Here is a 21,822-nt window from a genome sequence, read left to right as displayed (position 1 = left end):
TTCTGATTTTCTGGTGGTTAATTAGAGACAAGTCTCACAACTTTCCTGCTCTGGGCTGGCTTTAAATCATGATTTTCAGATCTCAGCCTCCAGAGTAGCTAGAATTACAGGCATGAGCCACCATTTTTAAGGGTTAGCTGTTTTTTTAATTTGAATTATAAAGGTGATGTATAAAGGAGTTGCATAAGTCAGTTGAAGAGTGCATTTCTTTTTGGACAATGTCACCCCTTCCCTCACTGTCTCCCAGTTTTCCCCTCCCATCCCCACCCACAAGTTGTATGCAAGTAGTATCTAGTGAGTATCACTGTTGCATTTGTTCACCCTTTGTCCCTCCATTTCTGTGCTACTCCTTCCCATCCTCCCAACAGCAGATAAATGAACAAACAAGGCAGAAAGAAAAGAAAAGAAAAATAACGAGGAAAAACCTTCTTGTTTCCACCTCCTGGAGGTCATTTTAATAAATTTTATTCTATATGGTAAATCACTTCATTTTAAACAGTGACAAAAAAATACTGTTTAATAGCCCCAACTTTGCCACTTGGCCCACATATTGTAAAATACGTACTGTGGCCCCTTAAGTTATGCTAAATCTTTTATTTTTTTGCCAGTCCTGGGGCTTGAACTCAGGGCCTGAGCACTGTTCTTGGCTTCTTTTTGCTCAAGGCTAGCAGTCTACCACTTGAACCACAGTGCCATTTCTGGCTTTTTCTATATATGTGGTTCTGAGGATCCGAACCCAGGGCTTCTTGTTTATTTGTTTTGTTTTTGTTGCCAGTCCTGGGGCATGGACTCAGGGCCTGAGCACTGTCCCTGGCTTCTTTTTGCTCAAGGATAGCACTCTACCACTTGAACCACAGCGCCACTTCTTTTTTTTTTTTTTTTTTTTTTTTTTTTTTTTTTTATTTTTTTTTTTATTATCAATTGAACATAAATTTTTTTTTTTTTTTACAAGGTGCTGTGCAAAGAGGGTGCAGTTACATAGTAGGGCATTGTGTACATTTCTTGTGATATCTTACAACCTGTTTTCCCATCCCTTGTCTAGGTCAGGTAGACCCATATGCAGTATACAATGTATCAAGCACATATACAGTGTTCACAGACTTGGTCTCTACTGTCTCTCCATCTCCCTTTGTTAACAGTCATATATCAGGGAGATCATGCCCCTTTGTTTTCTGTGTTCTAGGCTTGTCTCACTCAACATTATTTGTTCGAGTTCTGACCATTTCCCTGCAAATAACAATATTTCACCATTCCTAATCGCTATGTAGTATTCCATTGTGTATAAGTACCATATTTTTTGGATCCATTCATCTGTGGAGGGGCATCTGGGTTGTTTCCAAATTTTGGCTATTGTGAATTGTGCTGCGATAAACATGGAAGTACAAATGTCCTTTTGATATCTTGGGTTTTGCTGTTTAGGATAGATGCCTAGGAGTGGTATGGCTGGGTCATAGGGTAGGTCTATATTGAGCTTTTTGAGAAACCTCCATACTGTTCTCCAAAGTGGCTGTACTAATTTGCACTCCCACCAACAATGGAGAAGGGTTCCTCTTTCCCCACAGCCCCTCCAGCATTTGTTGTTTCCTGAGTTCAGAGTATAGGCCATTCTAACTGGGGTGAGGTGGTATCTCAGGGTTGTTTTTATTTGCATTTCCTTTACTAGCAGGGATGTTGAGCATTTCCTCATGTGTTTCTTTGCCATTTTTATATCTTCTCTTGTGAAGTCTCTCTTTAGCTCTTTTGCCCATTTCCTAATAGGTTTATTGGGCTTGGAGGGGCTTAGTTTTTTGAGTTCTCTGTAGATGACAGATATCAGGCCTTTGTCTGTTGCTGTGCTGGTAAATATCCTTTCCCATATCGTTGGCTGTCTTTCTATTTTGGTGGCTATGACCTTAGCTGTGCAGAAACTTTTTAATTTGTAGTAGTCCCATTTGTTGAGTCTTTCCCCTATTTGTTGTGCGCCTGGGACTCTATTCAGGAAGTTCCTTCCTGTGCCTATAAGTTCTAGTGTCTTTCCTACTCTGTCCTTCAGTAGTTTCAAGGATTCAGGTCTGATGTTGAGGTCCTTGATCCATTTTGAGTTGATCTTGGTGCATGGTGATAGGCTTGGGTCTACTTTGAGTTTTCTGCATATGGCTGCCCAGTTCTCCCAGCACCAGTAGTTGAAGAGGCTATGTTTATTCCATTGTATGTCTTTAGCTCCTTTGTCGAATATCAGTTGGCTGTAAGAGTGCGGTTTTATTTCTGGGTCTTCAATTCTAATCCACTGGTCTTCCGATCTGTTTTTATACCAATACCATGCTGTTTTTGTTATGATGGCCTTGTAGTAGAGCTTGAAGTCTGGTATGGTGATACCTCCTGCACTATGTTTTTTGCCTAGAATTGCTTTGGCTATTCTAGGTTTTTTGCTGTTCCATATGAACTTATGGATTGGTTTCTCTATTTCAGTGAAGAATGTGGCTGGGATTTTGATAGGTATTGCATTGAATTTGTATAACAATTTGGGCAGTATGGCCATTTTCACTATATTGATTCTGCCTACCCATGAGCATGGGAGGTCTTTCCATCTCCTTGTGTCTTCTTTGATTTCCCTTATTAGATTTTTGTAGTTTTCATTGAATAGGTCCGTCACGTCCTTGGTTAAGTTGATCCCTAGGTACTTTATTCTTTTTTTGGCTACTGTAAATGGAATCGTTTCCATAATTTCCTTTTCTGTTTGTCTATTGCTGGTGTACAGAAAAGCTGCTGACTTTTGTGGATTGATTTTGTATCCTGCTACTTTGCCAAATTGGTTTATTAGATGTAGGAGTTTGGGTACTGAGTTTTTTGGGTCCTTGAGATATAAGATCATGTCGTCTGCGAATAGGGATAACTTGATTTCTTCCTTGCCGATGTGGATCCCTTTGATGTCCTCCTCTTGCCTTATTGCTATGGCTAGGGATTCCAGTACTATGTTGAACAGAAGTGGGGAGAGTGGGCATCCTTGTCTTGTTCCTGTGTTTAGGGGGAATGATTTAAGTTTCTCTCCATTTAATATGATATTAGCAGTTGGTCTGTTGTATATGGCTTTTATTGTTTTGAGGAATGTTCCATCTATTCCTGTTCTCTCCAAAGCTTTTAATAGGTATGGATGTTGTATTTTGTCAAAGGCTTTTTGGGCATCGACTGAGATAACAATGTGATTCTTGATTTTAGTTCTGTTTATGTGGTGAATTACATTGATTGATTTACGGATGTTGAACCATCCTTGTGACTGAGGGATGAAGCCTACTTGGTCATGATGTATGATATTCTTGATCACTTTCTGGATCCTGTTAGCTAATATTTTATTGAGGAGCTTTGCATCTGTGTTCATTAGTGATATTGGTCTGTAGTTCTCTTTTTTTGTTGGATCTTTGCCTGGTTTGGGGATGAGTATGATATTAGCTTCGTAGAATGAGTTCGGGATTTTTCCCTCCGTTTCTATTTCGCGGAAGAGTTTGAGGAGTATTGGAATTAGCTCCTCACTAAAGGTTTTGTAGAATTCATTGGTGAATCCATCTGGGCCTGGGCTTTTCTTAGTAGGGAGGTTCTTGATTACCTCCTGTATCTCACCGTAAGTTATTGGTTTATTTAGTTGATTTATTTCTTCTTGGTTCAGTTTGGGCAGTTTGTACTTCTCTAAGAATTGATCCATTTCTGTAAAATTATTGTTTTTTGTTGAGTAGAGGTTTTGGAAATAGCTCCTTATGATTGTTTGAATATCGTGTGTATTTGTTGTAATTTTTCCTGTGGAGTCCCTGATTTTACGTATATGAGTCTCTTCTCTTCTTTTTTTTGTGAGTCTTGCAAGGGGTCTGTCAATTTTGTTTATTTTCTCAAAGAACCAGCTTTTAGTCTTATTTATTTGTTGAATGGTCTTTCTATTTTCAATCAGATTTATCTCTTCTTTAATCTTTGTAATCTCTCCCCTCCTAGTCGTTTTAGATTCTGTCATTTCTTGTTTCTCCAGTTGTTTTAGTTTCATCGTGAGGGTATTCACCTGCTCTGCTTCCATTCTTTTAATGTGGGTACTGAGTGCAATGATCTTGCCCCTCAGTACTGCCTTAGCTGTGTCCCATAGGTTTCTTTGTGATGTGTTTTCTTTGTCATTGTGGCTTATGAATTCGTTGATTTCATCTTTAATTTGATCTGTGGCCCAAGTGTTGGATAGCAGCGTGGGGTTTAGCCTCCAAGAGTGTGTATAGGCTCTGTGGTATCCTTTGTTGTTGAGGGTTACCTTTAATCCACTGTGATCAGATATAATACATGGGATGATGTCAATTCTTTTGTATTTGCTGAGGTTCTTTGTGTGGGCTATGATGTGGTCTATTTTGGAATATGATCCATGGGCTGCTGAAAAGAAGGTGTATTGGGTCTCTGTAGGGTGGAAGGTTCTATATAGGTCTGTTAGATCCATTTGGGCAATGGTGTTATTTAGGTCCTCAGCTCCCTTACTAATCCTCTGGGTGTTGGATCTGTCTCTTGGAGAGAGAGGAGTATTAAAGTCACCCACTATGATTGTGTTTGCATCTATCTTGCTCTGTAATTCTGTGAGAATTTGCTTGACATATGTCGGGCCTCTTTTGTTCGGTGAGTATACATTTATCACCGTGATGTCTTGATTCTGGATTTTTCCTTGTATCAATATGTAGTGTCCTTCTTTGTCTTTTTGAGTGGACTTTAAAGAGAAATCCAGCTTGTCTGAGATCAGGATGGCTACACCTGCCGTTTTGGTGGGTGCATTTGCTTGGTAGATCTTGCTCCATCCTTTCATTCGAAGCCTGTTTTTGTCCCTTGCTGTAAGGTGGGTCTCTTGTAGACAACAGATGTCAACTTTTTGCTTGCGGATCCATTCTGCCAGTCTGCTCCTCTTGATCGGGGAGTTTAAGCCATTTATATTTAAAGAGATCAAGGATAAGGGTGTTTTTTCTCCTTCCATTTTCTTGTTGGGCTGTTTTTTCCTGTTGTTTTTTTTTTTCTTCTTGTCTTTAGTGAGCTTGTGTTTCTGCTGGACTTTGGCTATTGAAGTTTCTTTCTGAATCTGTCTGTGTGTCTTTTACGATCTCTGTTGGGTGGGCTTCCCCTCTTAATATTCGCTGTAGGGCTGGTTTTTTATTCACATACTCCTTTAGCTCCTCTTTGGTGTGGAAAGATCTGGTTCTCCCTTCGAATGTGAACTCCAGTTTCGCTGGATATTTGATCCGAGGTTGTAAATTGTTATTCTGAAGTACTTGGATGGTGTTCTTCCACTCACTTCGAGCTTGGTAAGTTTGTGTGGATAAGTCGGATGTTATTCGAATCCTCTTCCCATTGAAAAAAGTTTCCTTCTTCGCTTTGGCTGAATTCAGAATTTGCTCTTTAATCTTGAGGTCTGTAGTCTTGAATATTATGTGCCTTGGGGTGGTTTTCCTGGGGTCTGGCCTGCCAGGTGTCCTATAGGCTTCGGTTACCTGGATGGGGTCCCCTGTGAGATTGGGGAAGTTTTCTGCAATAACTTTATTGAGAACATGATTAAGCCCTCTGCTCTGATATTCGGCTCCTTCTTCTATTCCAATTATACGCAGATTATATCTCTTGTCTTTGTCCATTAGTTCCTGGAGTAATCTTCCCTGAAGCTTCACCTTTTCTTGGAGTGTGGTCATTTTCTGGTTGTTGTCAGCTGCTTCATCGTCCAGGCGAGAGATTCTGGATTCCATATGGTCCACTCTTTGTGTTATGGTTTCAATTGCGGAGTTTATGGATGTCAGAGAGCTATTCATGGTTGTCATATCAGCTCTGATCGTGGAAATTTCTTCCTTTAAAGAGTTGTATTTTAAATCTATTTTTTCATGCATTTCAATTCTCAGGGTGTGGAGATTTTCTTTAAAGGCGGCTTGCATTGTATCCATTTTTGCTTCCATTTCTTTAAACGAGGCTTGCATTGTATCCAGTTTTGCTTCCATTTCTTTCTTGGCTTCCTGGGTGTCCTTCCAGATTTCCGCTCTAAACTCCTGGAATTGTTTTCTGATTTCATTTCTGACGGTTTCGATCATTCCTGTTAACATGTCCTCATTTGCTTTTTTATTCTCCATCTCCTCTCCAGTCGTGCTGCTTTTTGGAGCTGGCGAGTTGGCTTGTCCTTTGATGAACTGAGTTATGTTTCTTTGTGATTTGCGCATCTGGAAGTCTGTGTAGTTCTTCCCTCCCTTCTGTGTAGGCGTGTCTGCGTCAGCAGGTGCTGTCGCTGTGGCCCCGCCCACCAGTGCAGGGCACGCCTATCAGAGCGGGCGCTTTCGCCGGGGCCCCGCCCTCCTGTGCACTGTGAGTCCCCTACAACAGGCACTTAAGTGGGGTCTGCCTCCCAGAGCGAGCCCTGGGTTGTTGGGTTGTGCTTGCGCCCTCCCGCGAGTCCGTTGGGGGGGGGAAGCAGTATGTGTGGGGCCCAGTGGGATCGACTGTCCGGGTGTGGCTTGGCACCCTCAGACCTCGCCTCCGCTTCGAGGAGGGGGAACGAGATCAGGCTCAGGTGACCCTGCTGGGCTGGTATTGCCCACCAGCGCCTGTGATTTTAGTTGTAAGAGTCCGCAAGGTCTAGGCGCCTCGGGTGGGGCTTGCCCTGCCGGCCGTCCCTGGCCCCTGTTGGGAAGGGGACGGGGCCGGTTCTGCCAGTTCAGGAACCTTTGGGGGCTTGGGGCTGTTCCGCCCTTCCCCTGCTAGACTGGCTTCCCAGTGCCTGCTGGGAGCTTCCCGCCTGATTTGGGGAATCTTTGTTCCCACGGGAGTGGGGAGGGGGAGGGAGGGAGATATATCGTCTTTGTCGGGCTTGGGTCTCCCGTTGGGGGAAGGGATTATGGGGGACTCACTTTTGCTGCTTTGTGTGCGTGTCCCGCACCGCCGTTGGCCCTTCAGGGGTTGGCGAAGTGTCGTGGTGGCTCCCCCGTTCCCTCTTTCTGCCGCGCTGGGTTCCCTTGTCCGAATCCGGTGTGGACCCGAACTTCTCGTCGCTGCTGGGTGTGTCTTGGTCCGCACCCTACTTTGTGTCCGTGGGGTCTCCCGCTATATGGATTCTGCGCTCCTGGCAACCTGTCTGCCGATCGCCGGGTTTCCCTTTCCCAGCCTGACCCTGTTTGGGCCAGGGCCGGCTGGTGGGGGGAGGGTGCCCCGATTAATCTCCGGCTCCGTGTAGGTTTTCGGTTCTTCTTTTTTGCTCCTTTTTGTTTTCCTGCGTTTCTCCACTGCTTCTGGATGCTGGTTTTGCTGGGTTCTTGGTGGAGTGTTGGGTGTTGGAGTTCCCAGCTCGCTATTCAGTTGGTGCGAGTCGGGGTGCCTCCCTATTGTCTCGGCGCCATCTTTCTCCTCCGCCACTTCTGGCTTTTATCTATATGTGTGGTGCTGAGGAATCGAACCCAGGGCTTCATGTATACGAGGCAAGCACTCTACCAGTAGGCCATATTCCCAGCCCCACAGGGCTTCTTGTATAGAGTCAAGCACTGTACCACTGGGGCATACTCCCAGCCCTATGCTAAATCTTCACTAAAGAAGGATGAACTGACTGAATTACAACAAACTATACCTTGTAGGACATCTGTAAAGGACTATAAATTTATTTCTTTTGAGTGTATATGTTTGAGTGGTCAAGGTTGCCAACATAGTGGACTGACTGATTAATGGGCAGCAGTAATTCCATCACGCCCTGTGTACTTTGCCGTGGCTTCTGAGCTTGAGTCTGTGTCCAAACTGAAATGTAGGACTCTGGTTCATGATACGAAGAGACTGTACTTATTCCATGAGACCCAAGGGCTACCAAGAAGAAGCCTGGGAGCACCTGCCTACCTTTTACTCTCATCAGGACTCTAGCCTGGTTACAGTCACAAGTAAATTAGGAAAGCTAGGGTGAAGAGAGTTGCAGGGGTGTGGAGGCAGAGCCTGGATCATGCCAGGCCTAAAGCACCCTCCATCCCCCGCCACTGTGTGGCAAATTTGGGCTTATATCAGCCAATAGCGTCTCTTTGTCAGTTTAAGTCAGAAGGGTTAGTTTTTTGTTATTTGTATATTGGGGACTTCCTAGCTAACATCCTAACAAAAGCGTGTTCTTCCATCTCTAAGATGAATTGCAGAAAAGAGCTCATTTCCAGAATTGTTTTATTTTTAGTGCATCCAAAAAAAATCATACCAAATTTAATTATCATCTTTAATAACATGGAACAGGAAGCTGGGAAGAACAATTATACTAGATGACTGAATTGAAATCTGAAAACATCAGGCAGGCAGGAACTGGTTGCCAAATGTAACACTGGAATTTAATAAGAACGAGCGAATATCCGACCTGGCTGCTCGTGTAAGGTGGTCAACTGACCGCTCTGTGACCACCCAGACTGCCACCGCGGTCCAAAGATCCCGGCTGACCCTTGCTCAGAGGAAGCGAGCCGGCTGGCACAGGGTCTCCTCACAGCAACCTTACGTGGGGTGCCATTGCCTTGCCACCCCGTCACACAGGTGAAAACGGAGCTGTGATCCTACAGCCCCTCTGTGCCGGCACCCTGGGACACAAGCCACGGGAAGTGATGACGTGAGAAAGTGACGAGGATGGAGACCTAGCATAAGTTGAAGGATTGTTGGAGCAAAAAGGGGTCAAGATTTGCTTTATGTGATTCCAGTTTCCAAGGCCTGTGAGATGGATTTCTGTGATGTACATAAAGCCATGTCTTGCTCCTCGTCTCCAGTGAAGGAGGGATTTTCTTTTCTTAGTAGTTCTTTCCTACTTATTCCTGCTGTGAGATTTCAGCTCTACTACTCCATGGAAACCCTGCTGCTTGGCCCAGCCAGGCCAGACCTTGGTCAGACCCCAACATCTGTTTCCTGTGGACAGTGCCCTCTCTCCCAGTAGGACTTGGATTATGGAAGGGCATAGATCACTTCTTTCCTCTTTTGGGACTCTTTTTTGTTCCTTACTAGTCTTTACCCATGAGCATCTATCTAGTGAGGCCTAGTTCCAAGTGTCAGAGCTAGCCATCTGGTCCCTCTGTGCCATTTTAATCTCACACAGACCCTCTCTTCCAACTTCCACATCTTTGCAGATGTTCCCTTGGTCATCAGAAACTCAAAAGAGGCAAAGGCCAAACTTGCCTGAGCCTTCAAATGGTTCTCCTCCCTCCCCTCCCCATTTTAATTGGTGGCAACTTTGGCGTCCTGTTTGTCCAGGTCTTCCCTCTATTCTCTGGATGCCTGAAATCACCCACCATTCTGACAACTTTTTACTTATGAGATCCACTGCACTCTCAAAAGACTGGTGCCCTTTACCTCTCCCTTTACTTCTTACCATTGATTCACTCTAAGTCCCATTCCGAGCCTATGAAGTTTCTTACTGTCCATCCAATGGAGTCCATTACTCAACCCAGTTCAGGCTGTCCTCAGCCCTTTCCAGCTGAAACCTCTGTGCCTGTCTTCCTAGACCGAGGCAGTTGTACCCAGCCTTAAGAGTCATGCTTCTCATGTCCCTCCTTGCGTTCCCTCTTGCTGCCCCTCTTCAGAGAGTGATGGCATTGTCTACTTGATATTTAGTCTTTTAAGTGATCATTCTCCTCTCAGCTTCCCTTGAGTTTTATTGGACTTTTCTCCAAAAGTCTATTTGAAAAAAAAAACCACAAAAAAACCAAAGTGAACTATTTAAAAAAGTAATTCACAGGCTAGGACTATAACTCAGTGGTAGAATGCTTGCCTAGAATGTACAAGTCCCATTACCTCAAGAAAAATCGAGTTTTGTAGTTTCTGTGAGTAGCGTTGAAACTTGATCAGAGCAGAGCATGTATGTTCAGGTCTAGTACTGAGCTGCTCAGACAGGTGCTGGTTGACTCAGAGGAAAAAGAAAAACACTAATGACAATTTATTAAGTGAACATGCCAGTCACCGTATAAAAATAGAAGCATTACTCTTTGTAAGATGAGGAAACCAAAGCTAAGGAAGTCCTAAGGTCACAGAGCTGGTAAGAGTTTGCCTAGGAGTTGGACATACAGCAGGTGGGCCCCGTGCCCAGATGCTGGCTTGTGCCTTCTCCAACTCCACCACCACTGTGATTCACCAGTTAACCATTTGCAGGAGAGGTGATGAGTCTCCTGCGCTCTCCCTGAGAACTGTGAGGATAGGGCACTGCCAAGCCTTTCTATCCTGCAAGGAATCTTGTCAATTCTTTCCAGGAAGCGAGGGTGTGCACACGTGTCTATGGAAGCAAACTCACTGGGGAGAGCGGACCAGTGACTCCAAAAAGCCACTCATTGAAAGTTCTCTTGCTTGATTTTTTAAGGCAGTTGTTTAGGTCAGGGCTACTTATCAAAAGCAAATTCTTCTTCCTAGTGTTGTCAAGCTTTCTTGGAATGATAAACAGGGGAATACTAAAACATCCACATCCTCTTGATGTTTCAGTATTTCACCTTTTTTGGAAAGTTGAGTTCTTTATAACTGTCTACTTAATGAGTACCCCCCTCCCTCCCTCCCTCCCTCCCTCCCTCCCTCCCTCCCTCCCTCCCTCCCTCCCTCCCTTCCTTCCTTTTTGATTGGCCAGGAATATCTAACTACCAGACCTGTTTTTTAATTATGTGGAAAAATAAAGCAATTGGGCTGGGAATATGGCCTAGTGGCAAGAGTGTTTGCCTCATACACATGAAGCCCTGTGTTCGATTCCTCAGCACCACATATATAGAAAAGGCCAGAAGTGGCGCTGTGGCTCAAGTGGTAGAGTGCTAGCCTTGAGCAAAAAGAAGCCAGGGACAGTGCTTAGGTCCTGAGTTCAAGCCCCAGGACTAGCAAAAAATATAAATAAATAAAGCAATTGTGTCAGAGAGATGGGTATTACTATATCTTTTGCCATTTTACTTATTTATTTTTTTGATTTGGTTATGCTGGTCCTGGGGCTTGAACTCAAGGCCTTGTGCTCTCATTTGGCCTCTCTACTTGCTCAAGGCTAGCACTCTACCACTTGAGCCACAGCTCCCATTCTGACCTTGTGCTGCTTAATTGGAGCTAACAGTCTCATGGACTTTTCCGCATAAACTGGCTTTGAACTTTGATCCTCAGATCTCAGCCTCCTGAGTATCTGGGATTGCAGGTGTAAGTCACCACATGCCTGACTTTTCCCCATTTAATAATGAAAGAAAGTATCAAGTATTTAAAAGGGGCATGCTTATGAGGGAAAAACAAACTGGTAATGGAGAAGCTAAAGTCTAGGGCAGTAGCAAAGGGCAAGGGCTATGGCATGTGCTAAGTTGCTGACTGTTCTCCAGCAAAGCATGCTCAGGAAGCAGGAACAGTGAATGCAGGCCCAGGCCCCATGTGGGTGTACATATATATTATGTGTGTGCATATATATTAGATCAGCAAAAAAGCCTTGTTGTAAAATTTGCACTCACATTCTTTCAGTGCTTTTTCTTCATCATGGAATTTGATACGGATATTTATAGCTAAGTACTTTTAAGCATCAGCCCTAAAGAGAAGTATTCACCAGAGAAAGGCTTTCCACTAACTATATCTGTAAAACCATAAGCATCAAGACCTGCTATTAGCCAGCACAACTCTTTATTTGGAACACAAAATATTTCTCCACCAGGGACTGTTGGAATGCACCTTTTTTTTTTTTTTTAACTTTCTAAGATATTCCTAAGAAAACATTTTTGGAGAATATTAATTTAATTAAGTTTTAAAATGGAAACAGGACATTCTGTGATGTAATGGAAAGAATGGGAAATTAAGAGACCTGAATTCCAGAGCTGCCCCCGCTGTGTGACCTTGGGCATGTCAGGAGGTCTAGGACCACCCATCTCCCTCCCGAGGATAGATGGGAGTTTAGCTGCCCCAGCTCCCAGAGGCTGGCCTGGCCTGAGATCTGCCACCCCGGTTCTTTCTTATTCTAACAGTGACCTCTTGTGGTTCATATCCTTAGTCAGTTTTTCTGTTTTGCAAAGATTGGATTCTTGTTGTTCTTTCTAGTTAACCTAGTTCATATGTTGAGAAGCCAATGATTTGTTTTCCCAAGATAAGTCTTCACCGGAGACTAACGGTTGATAAAGGCAAGATAGCAGGGCAGCACTCCTCCTCTTAGACACAGATGCTCCGTGGTTTCTTCAGAAACCCTACAGCACAGACATCATTTGCAAAGCTGCAGACGCCTTGGTGTTTGTGCTGTGTGCTATGAATTCTGTTTTTTCCTAGGGACCCAGGGAAGAGGCGCACCAGAGCTTCCTCCTGCCCCAGCGGCTCAGACCTGAGCAGGCCGGAAATTAAAGCAGGTGAGGCACTTGTGTTCATCCGAGTTGTCAACACGCCCTTGGCAGCATCTGCACTGGCAAGCTGGTGAAAGAAAATTCCAGCAGCTGTGTCCACTGGGGTCAAAGGTCAATAGTCACTTTGATCCATTTTTGTTGTTTCATGACAGTCTTGCCATTATCCAACTTTCATGCCTCAAACTTGGATGGATTATGGTCTTAACAATTATATAGAAATTATGTAGCAAAAGTATTCTGAAACTTGTTAGACTTGACATTAACTAGTTCTAAGGTTCATAACTTGAGTTCAAAATCATTGCTCACTTAAGTGAAACTGTATTGATTATGATAAGATAGCCTTTGGGGAGCTTAATAATGTACAGAGGAGAAAATACAACTACAGATGAGAAAAATGATACAGCAATGTGTTCATACAATACAGTAAGGCAGGTAGGAAACTAAACTGAAGTGCTTTTGTAATACTGAATGTAATGACGACAGACATAGATAAAAAAGTTTCAAAGTCAGGGCATAAATCATGGGTTATGGATCTATATGGGAAATCTGACTTAGAATAACGGTGACTCCCAGGGGAGGGAGTATAGGAGCGTATAGGAGAAGTGCCTAGGGAAATGTGCAGAGGGCTTTATGTCTGCATTATTCTATTTCTTTATAATAAGGGGAACAATGAAAATATGGTACAGTATTAATACCCGACCAAACTAATCAGGATATACAAGTAGTTGTTATATTCCTCCGATTTTTTTTTGTACAGATAAATCTTTCTATTGCACATGGTAAGGCACACCTGTAATCCCAGCACACGGGGGGTGAGGCAGGAGCGGCCAGCTTAAGTTATACAGCAAGACCTTGTCTCAAAATAATAATAGTAATAACAGTAATACTTGGTTAAATAGCTTTCAAAATATTAATAAAATGCTTTTTTGTGACTACTAAGAATTCTTCTAGTACTCAGAAAGAAGTTAATCTTCTGAATTCCAAGACAGCATTGTTGCTAAGGACATGACATTTACATGCTAAAAACACCAGCCAATCCTATCTTTGTGTCAGGTTTTTGTGTCCACAACCCAGAACTGTGGTTAACAGATATAACCACTTAGCAAAATCTTCAAAAACAGGCAGAGTTTTTTTCTTGACTTACTCAATTTCCTGTTGAATCATAGTTTTTATATTTAGCAAACTGTGAATTAAGATGAAAGTGCATTTTAAAATACTGAGTTCTAAGACTGAGACAAACCTTATTTGTGTGTGTGTACCTGAGAGACTGTATATAAAATGAAGGTGGGGTGCAGGGAGGAGGGGGCAAAGAGGTAAAAACCTATCGCCTGATAGAACTTTGCGAAGGCCTGGCAGTGTTAAATCTGCTGTTTGGGGATTCTCGCTGGGCTCTCTAGTCCAGTGCTTCCTGAGGTCTTCTCTTCCTGGACTGTCCCATTGCCTTGATGAGCAGGTTGAAGATCACGGCCCTTCCTGGCACTCCGTAAAAAAGAGCATAGTACAGAAAAGATCAAAATAGTCATTTGGGCCTAGCACCAGTGCCTCACATCTGTACTCTCAAGAGGCTGAGGTCTGAGGATCAAGGTTTGAAGCTAGTCCAGGTGGGAAAGTCTGTGAAACTTTGATCTCCAATTAAGCAGCAAAAAGTGGGAAGTGAAAGTGTACATCAAATAATAGAGCACCAGCCTTGAGCAAAAAAGCTAAGGGACAACACTCAGACCCTGAGTTTAACTCTGAGGACCCCACTCCCCACCCCACAAAATGGTGATTTGGATCTTTTGTGCTAAAGTCTGCATTTCCAGTAAATTCAAGTGAGTTAAAATATGTGTTAATTAAATCAATTATTATTGACCTACATCTTTTGGCTTGCCGTGATAAAGGCCAATTATGTTTATATACTTTGAATTGGTTGGCTCCCTAGGAATATGAGCAACTATGTTTTTATACTACTTGAATATTCACATTTATTTTTAGAATCCATATACATAAACCAAAGTTAAGGTAGAGTGATGAACAATAGTGATACACGAAACTGACAGGGTGGTCTGCAGTCTTCCTTTCATCTGCAGTCTGAAATCTCAGAAGCTGAAGTATCTTTCATTCTTATTGAATGGCAATACCAGATCTGAGCTAATGGGAAGCCAATTATTTGTTTCATTAGCATGACTATCTACAAATATAGAATGATAGTGTCTTTTCCATAGAGGATTCTCTTGGAGTGATATGTAATATGCATATTTATTTTTATCTAAAGTCCAGACATTGCTCCCAAAAGTTTTGAATAGAGGATTGTGCACCTGTGCTGTTGTGAGAACCGATTGGATCTGAAGAAGACTATTCCCAATTTCTTCATGATTTAATTACAGCTTTGTTGGCAAGTCCTTCCTACTTACCTTGGCTGTCCTAGGGCTCTTGCTTCAATGCTGGGTGTGGTTGGACACCCCGTGCACAGAGAAATATACTAAGAGGCAAGCCTGGACTTGCAACAGGGTGTGGCTGTCTCTGGAGCCCAGTGGTGAGGTGAGGTGGGAGGGGGTTGAGTGTTAGCTTCTCCTGGGAGACGCTGCCAGTGTGCTTAGAACATTTTTCGTTTGATGGAAGAAGGATTCCTCGCAGACATCTCTGAATTCAAGTGAATTTTTAGTATGTGCTATGAGAGGATATCCATGGATCGCTCTGTTATTTATACAGATAATTGACAAGGGCCTGTATGGGATTTCTTGTTGCAGATGATTTTATTTTCACTCTTAAGAAAATACTACTATGGATATTTGGTAAGATATGTGCACACATATTTTAATAGCTGATGTTTTATTTTCCTCTTCAAGAATAATATCAATGCATCAAGAGTTTTGGAAAATACAGAGGAACACATACAAAATTAACACCCCATCCACCATTGCTTCATTTTACAGAGAAGTGAAGGAACTTGCCCAAGGTCAAACAGCTAGTAGGCAGCACACCTGTGGTTCAGACCCATCTGTCTGTCTGTGTTTAACTCTGTGGTTGCCCCTATGATCTCTGACATTGTCTGACATTTTTGTGGTGTCTGGTCTACTTTGAGAGGTGCTAGGTTCTTCACCCAATAGAGACTAGTTGCCAGGCCAAGAGCTTCCAATGGCTTTCAGAGATGGCTGAGGAATTGGAATTCACCTCTCCCTGCTGTGCAGCCTGGCGCGCCCCACTGCGGGACATAGGCAGTGTTTCAGATCTGGGGTTTCTGCCTAAGTGGGTGGTAACCATGTTTAGGAGTTTATTGATTTACATTCCCCACCTATTAGTTTGTGGGGTTGGTGTGGGCAGAATATCTTAGAGGTTAAACGCAAGTGGCATTATACATTGGGCAGGTAACTCAACAGTCTGGATTTCACTTTCCTCATCTGTAAAACGGGAGGCAAGGTAGGAGTGTTCTCCTAATGTTATAAAAGTAGACCAGAGGCCACAGCACCCAGTGGGCACCATCCCTGGCAGCGTTGCTCTGGGCGCTTCTGTGTGCCTACAGCATGGACTTCTCAGAACACAGCTGTGGCACACTGTAGCTAGTGACCAGCCAGGGAAAAAGACTCTGTCCATACGGGCTGCTGCTAGATGCAGGATCCTGGGCCCAGCACCTCACTGAGGCCATGTCTTCATGTTTTCATAACCCTGAAGGCGAATGTTCTCATTGCTGTTTCCCTGGCGAGGAAACGGGCTCTGAAAGGATCAGAGGTTAGACCCCAGTCACACAATGCACCAGTGACAAAAAACGGTGGGGAAAACCCAGGCTTTTCCTCACACCCCACAGGAAGTTACTTGCTTTGATGTTACAGGTGCAATATAATCGAGACTTTTTATTTGCTCTAGAAAAGAAGCTCTTTTTAAGTCTTTTTAGAAATTTTTTTATTAAATATTCAAAGTTTTTGTTCAGGTGAGGTGGTTCATACCTGTAATCCCAGCTACTCAAGAGGCAGAGCTCGGGAGGATTAAGGTTTGAGATCTGCCCAGGCAAAAAGTTAGTCAGACCCCATTTGAACAAATTAATTGGCAACAATGGGCCATGCCTTTAATCCCAGCCATGTAAGAGGTATAAATAAGACAATCTTGTTTGTAGGCCAGCTCTGGGCATAACCTAAGACCTTTCTGAAAATTAACTAAAATAAAAGGTCTGGGGATGGTGCTCAGTGGTAGAATGTCTGCCTAGAAAGCATGAGGTTCTGAATTCAAGCTCCACTATTGCCAAAATAGAACATCAACATAGAAAGATTGCCAGGTGCTGGTGGCTCATGTCTGTAATCCTAGCTCCTCAGGAGGCTGATATTTGAGGATTGCAGTTCCAAGCCAGCCTGGGCAGGAAAGTCCATGGGATTCTAATCTCCAGTTAACCACCAGAAAACTGGAAGTGGTGCTGTGACTCAAGTGGTAGAGCTCTAACCTTGAGCTGAGGAGCTCACGGACAGCGCCTAAGCCCAGAGTTCAAGCCCCATGACCGACCAAAAAAACTTTTTTTTTTCTGAAGCTTTATTCTTTACATATGTACAGTTTACCTGTCCTATATTTCAGTGGAATATGTAAAAAAATAACTCAAAACAGTTTACCTGACTGATGAACACAAAGCACTTATATATTTTAAAGTTCTAATCTCTTTGCAGTATCTTTTATCTGAGTTTTATTCTGGGTTGTTTGCTTAAAAGACTTGTAGCTGTAATTAGAGTTAGTTAGATGTGGGTAAGGGGTAGAGGACAAGGTTGAAATGTAACTGTTTGCCTTATTGATTTTAGACATAAGTAGGAAAGGCTCTTGTCCATATCCACTCTTGCGCCTTCTCCTGTCTGGGTTTCTTTTGCAGACTCAAAAGCCAACTTGAAAGAAAAAGATGCAGAAACAGAAGTTGACGAAGTCTTTTGGAATACAAGAATTGTACCAATTTTGCATGAATTAGAAAAGGGTAAGAGAACAGTTCTTACTTTAAATAAAAAATATCTGTGGTTATATATATGTTCTCTATTAGCTGGATACTTTTAGTTTCCTTTGACTATCATGTGAACAGAATCAAAAACAAATGAAGTTGCTAGATGTCAGTGGACTCACGCCTATAATCCTAGCTACTCAGGAGGCTGAGGTTTGGAGGATCTGGGTTTGAAGACAGCCTGGGCAAAAAAGTCCATGAGACTCTTATCTCCAATATATGACTCAAAGAAAAAAAAAGCCAGAGGTGGAACTGTGGTTCAAGTGGTAGAACACTAGCCTTAAGCAAAAGAAGTTCAGGGACAGTGACCAGGCCCTGAGTTCAAAGCCCCAAGACCCATGTGTAGGGGTGTGCATGTGCGTGCGCATACCCCCACACCCACATCACACAAAAAAGGCATCTATTTATTTACCCAGGAATGAGTATAATAAATAATTTATAGCTAGGTGTGGAGGCTCATGCATGTGGTCTTAGTTACTCAAGAGGCTAAGAACTGAGGGTTACAGCTCAAAGACAGCCCTAGAAGAAAAGTTCATGAGACTTATTTCCAAGTAACCACCAAAAAGCCAGAAGTAGAGCTATGGCTTGAGTGGTTAACATGCCAGCTTTGAGCACAAAAAGCTAAGGAACGGTGCCAAAGCCCTGAGTTCAAGCTCCAGTAATGGTACACATGCACAAAGTTACATATTGCATATAAGCCAAAATGTTAGTGAGTCAAATTATATTTTACTCCCAGATAACCACTCTTATGGTTCTCCTTGTGATACAAATTAATGATCTCTTGTCGGAGGAAGTGCTGATTTCGCCTCTCTAGAGATACTACTCATCCTGTGGAAAGGGGAAGCTGCAGACAGATCACAGGCAGAGCCTGGAGGCCGACAGCTCTGCCCATGCTTTTCTTGATCTAGCTGGCAGCCTAGCAAGTGGGGCGAAGGCCCTGCCACGGATATGGGAAGCTGCTTAGGAATGGCTCCCTACTTTCCTCCCTCTTTGCAGCTCTGAACATGAACCAGCTCCAGTCCTAGCCCCAAGGCCAAGCCCAGTGCTGGCTATCAGGGCCCCCCGTGGGAAATGTTGAATGAATACTGTGTAGATGTGCAAAGCAGTGTGGCGGGCAGGGGCAGAAACCCTAGGAGAAGGACTAAGCGAGCCCTGCCCATGCAGGCTGGGAGCTGTGCAGGAGTCCTGCTCAGGTCAATGCTGGAGTCTTGGACAGGGTCTCTGGTCTTGGAACTGCTCGGGCGGGGGGCGTGGGTCACCTAAACTCTGTGTGCCATAGTGTCTTCACCTGCCAGGCGACGGGTGCAAAGTCCTCTGTGACTATATCCTCCCCTCCTGTTAGCATGCTGGGTGAGCTTTGGGCTCTTCATTTAGGAACTGTGTGCTTTCCCCTGCTCTTCCCATCTCGGACACCAAGAGAGGATTTAGGGTACAGTGGAGGAGTTTGGAATGTGGCTAGATCTCCCTTCTTCCCAGATGACTTAAAGAAATGCAAATGGCGGCAAGGCTGAATTACTTGGTGCCATGGGATTCTGCATAACTTCTTTCTTTCTTTCTTTTTTTCTTTTTTTTTTTTTTTGCCAGTCCTGGGCTTTGGACTCAGGGCCTGAACACTGTCCCTGGCTTCTTTTTGCTCAAGGCTAGCACTCTGCCACTTGAGCCACAGCACCACTTGTGGCCATTTGCTATATATGTGGTGCTGGGGAGTTGAACCCAGGGCTTCATTTATGCGAGGCAAGCACGCTTGCCACTAGGCCATATTCCCAGCCCTGTATAACTTCTTTTGACATAATCTTAGGCACACGTGAAAGTTACAAAAGAGTCTCCAATACCAATACCAATTCTAGTTTCTTACCATTCTTTCCTCTCCTTTCCCTCCCCCTCTCTTTCTGCCTCCTTCCCAGCCATATTTTCTTCTTCATATCTTTTGAGATCAAGTTACTGACATGATGTTCATGGCCCTAAGTGCTTTGATCTGTGTTTTTGTAGAAACAGGAACATTCTCATCCATGTCTGGAAATTATGCAATTCTCTATAAATCTTGCTTAGATTTTGTCAGTGGTTTCTTTTAGACTCTCTCTCTCTCTCTGTATTATATATATATATATATATATATATATATATGTATATATATATCTTTTCCCTAGTGATACTGGTGTTTGAACTCAGGACCTCATACTTGCTAGTCAGATACTCTACCACTTGAGGCATTTGTCTGAATGCCCCCAGTGATGTCTTTTATAGAACAAGAAAACCCTGGGTCACACATTCCAATCATTTGTCACATCTCCTTCATGATCTTGATGTGCTTGAAGAATTCATTCCATTTATTGTACAAAGCAGACCATTAACCAGTTTGTCTGGTGTTCTCTCACAGTCAAATCCAAAGCCTTTGGCTCAGCTTGTACAAGAAGAGTCTGAGTCCTTCTCAGTGCCCATGGTGCTAATTAGTGTCTTGCTAGACCCCTGGGGCCAGGTGGTATCTACCAGGCTCATCCTCTGTAACAGAGTTGCTATTTTTCCCCTTGGTAATTACTAAGGTTCTTGTTGAGGGAAATGACTCTGAGAAAAAAACCTTGAGGACCAAAAATGGCCCAGAGCTAGGACCTTGGACTTGTGAAGAAACTGCTCGTCACACAGGAACAAAATGACATAACCAGGGTGTTTCATACCATAGACTTCAGACTTTGGCCTTTATTTGAGGTTGGTCTAAGTCACTTCCCATCAGTTCATTTATTTAAGCGTGTAACTGAAAGGCATTGGAGGTTGCCCTGCTATTGAGGTTTTAAACTATTTGTCTTAGATGTTATTGTTGAAAAGAGCTAAAAATGTCCGGAGTCATTTCCCCCCGCCCCTCCGCCCCGCAGGCACCGCTTCCTCCACGGGGCTTCCAAGAGTGCATGAGGATATTTATTTAAGATTGGTCTTCTCGTTTTAAATCGTGTGATGGAATCTATCAGAGATAATATTTTTTAAACAGGATACCTGCATTTTGACTTCTTTTATTCTCATGTTCCTCTTCCATGCCTGCCTATTATCACCAAGACCACTCTTCAGATTTCCCTCCTCACATTCATAACCGTAAAATAAAATGTCCTGGGTTTCCCTGTTTCCTGACCAAAATTTCCTTGTTGATCACCTAATGATGGGTTTGGAGACATTTTGAGCTTTCCATACAAGAGAGGGCCCGCTTTTCCCCAGTGACAATCATTGTTCCTCTAAGAACATTATTTTCATCACCTGATATACTAAAAACTGAATATGCATGAGGTAGTATTATGGATTGTGTAGCCCTTCTGCCATCCCCTGGGCTACTGATTCAAAGATAGGTAAGACAGGGTCCCTACTGGTTGTGGGCACTAAGCACCAAGCCCCGTACCCACATTCACCCTGCACTGTAAATACCAGTACAAGGCGAAAATATTGGTGTTGAATGTGGAATTGTGCCTCTTTTCTTGAGGAGCCAAAACACAAATAAAAATAGGAACAAAGGTAAGGAGAACATTCTAGATGAATGGAACTAGAGTTGAGGTGAAGAGGCAAGTGATACTACTTCTGTGAGACCCAACAGATCACAGCAGGAGTTGGATGGCAGCACCCGAAATAGGTGCAGGTCGCAGTCTTTAATATGCTCCGTGGGCTCAAGATATGCTAACTGCCTAGATAGAAAATAAGTCAATGTAGTAGGGGGTGGATCAAAGAGATGAAAATAAAAACAAGTAACTAGAAGTGATAGGAAAAGGGAAAATAGTGTTGAGGAATTTAATACTGGGTTGTTTTGTTTTTATTCTTGTTTTTAATTAAACTGTGTTTAACCCACCTGGGAGCTGGACCCTGCTGAGTTAGTGTTGCTTTACTCTCTTTGCTCTGACAGAAGAGAACATTGGGAGAGTGTGTGCTGCTTGCACACAGCTCCATCGTGTTTTGGAGGAAGGAAACCTGCTTGGGAACAAGTTTAAGAGAAGAAGTATTCTGCTGAAGACGCTGTACAAACTAGTCGATGTTGGCTCAGACTCGCTCAGCCTTAAACTTGCCAAACTTATCCTAGCAGTAAGTGTTTCTCTCTGGTCCAGTGGACCACAACACAGACATATTTTGTTGAATGCCTTATTTGTAATATTATCTAAAGGATTAAGACTGAGTGGATAGAAAATATTCAGATACATTGTTACATTTGGATAATGTGTGTGTGCGCGCTGGTCCTGAGGCTTGAACTCAGGCCCTGGACACTGCCCCTAAGCTTCTTTTGCTCAAGGCTAGTGCTCCACCACACGAGCCACAGCTCCACTTCTCTATTGTTTAGTAGTTTATTGGAGATAATGAATCGCATGGATGTTCCTGCCCAAGCTGGCTTCAAACTGCAATTCTCAGATCTCAGCCTCTGGAGTAGCTGGGATTACAGGTGTGAACCACTGGTGCCCAGCGATAGGAAATAGGGAAAGTAAAAGGCAAGAAGGGAAAGAAAACAGCAATAACACTAAATCTAATCAGAGCAGTTACCGAAGTAACTTGACTGGAGGTCACAGTATGAGATGGTACAGGTGGGACCTCTGCCTGTGGCCCCAGCTCGCTGCTGATTCCGTCATGTGATTAGAGAAATAACTT

General features: G+C 43.4%; 1 protein-coding gene across 2 annotated transcripts in view; it reads left to right on the top strand.

The window, feature by feature from the left end:
* The window catches only part of Armc2 (armadillo repeat containing 2), a 101,765-nt gene that overhangs the window by 27,512 nt on the left and 52,431 nt on the right, over positions 1-21,822 (top strand). For both annotated transcript variants that reach the window (XM_048353721.1, XM_048353720.1), the window contains 3 exons: positions 12,202-12,278; positions 17,098-17,196; positions 21,092-21,267. In XM_048353721.1, the coding sequence (XP_048209678.1) occupies positions 12,202-12,278; positions 17,098-17,196; positions 21,092-21,267 (352 nt within the window). The remainder of the gene's footprint in view (positions 1-12,201; positions 12,279-17,097; positions 17,197-21,091; positions 21,268-21,822) is intronic.

This window comes from Perognathus longimembris, chromosome 9 (assembly GCF_023159225.1).
Source record: "Perognathus longimembris pacificus isolate PPM17 chromosome 9, ASM2315922v1, whole genome shotgun sequence".
In the NCBI taxonomy this organism is placed as follows: Eukaryota; Metazoa; Chordata; class Mammalia; order Rodentia; family Heteromyidae; genus Perognathus; species Perognathus longimembris.
This window is presented reverse-complemented; position numbering and strand designations above follow the sequence as displayed.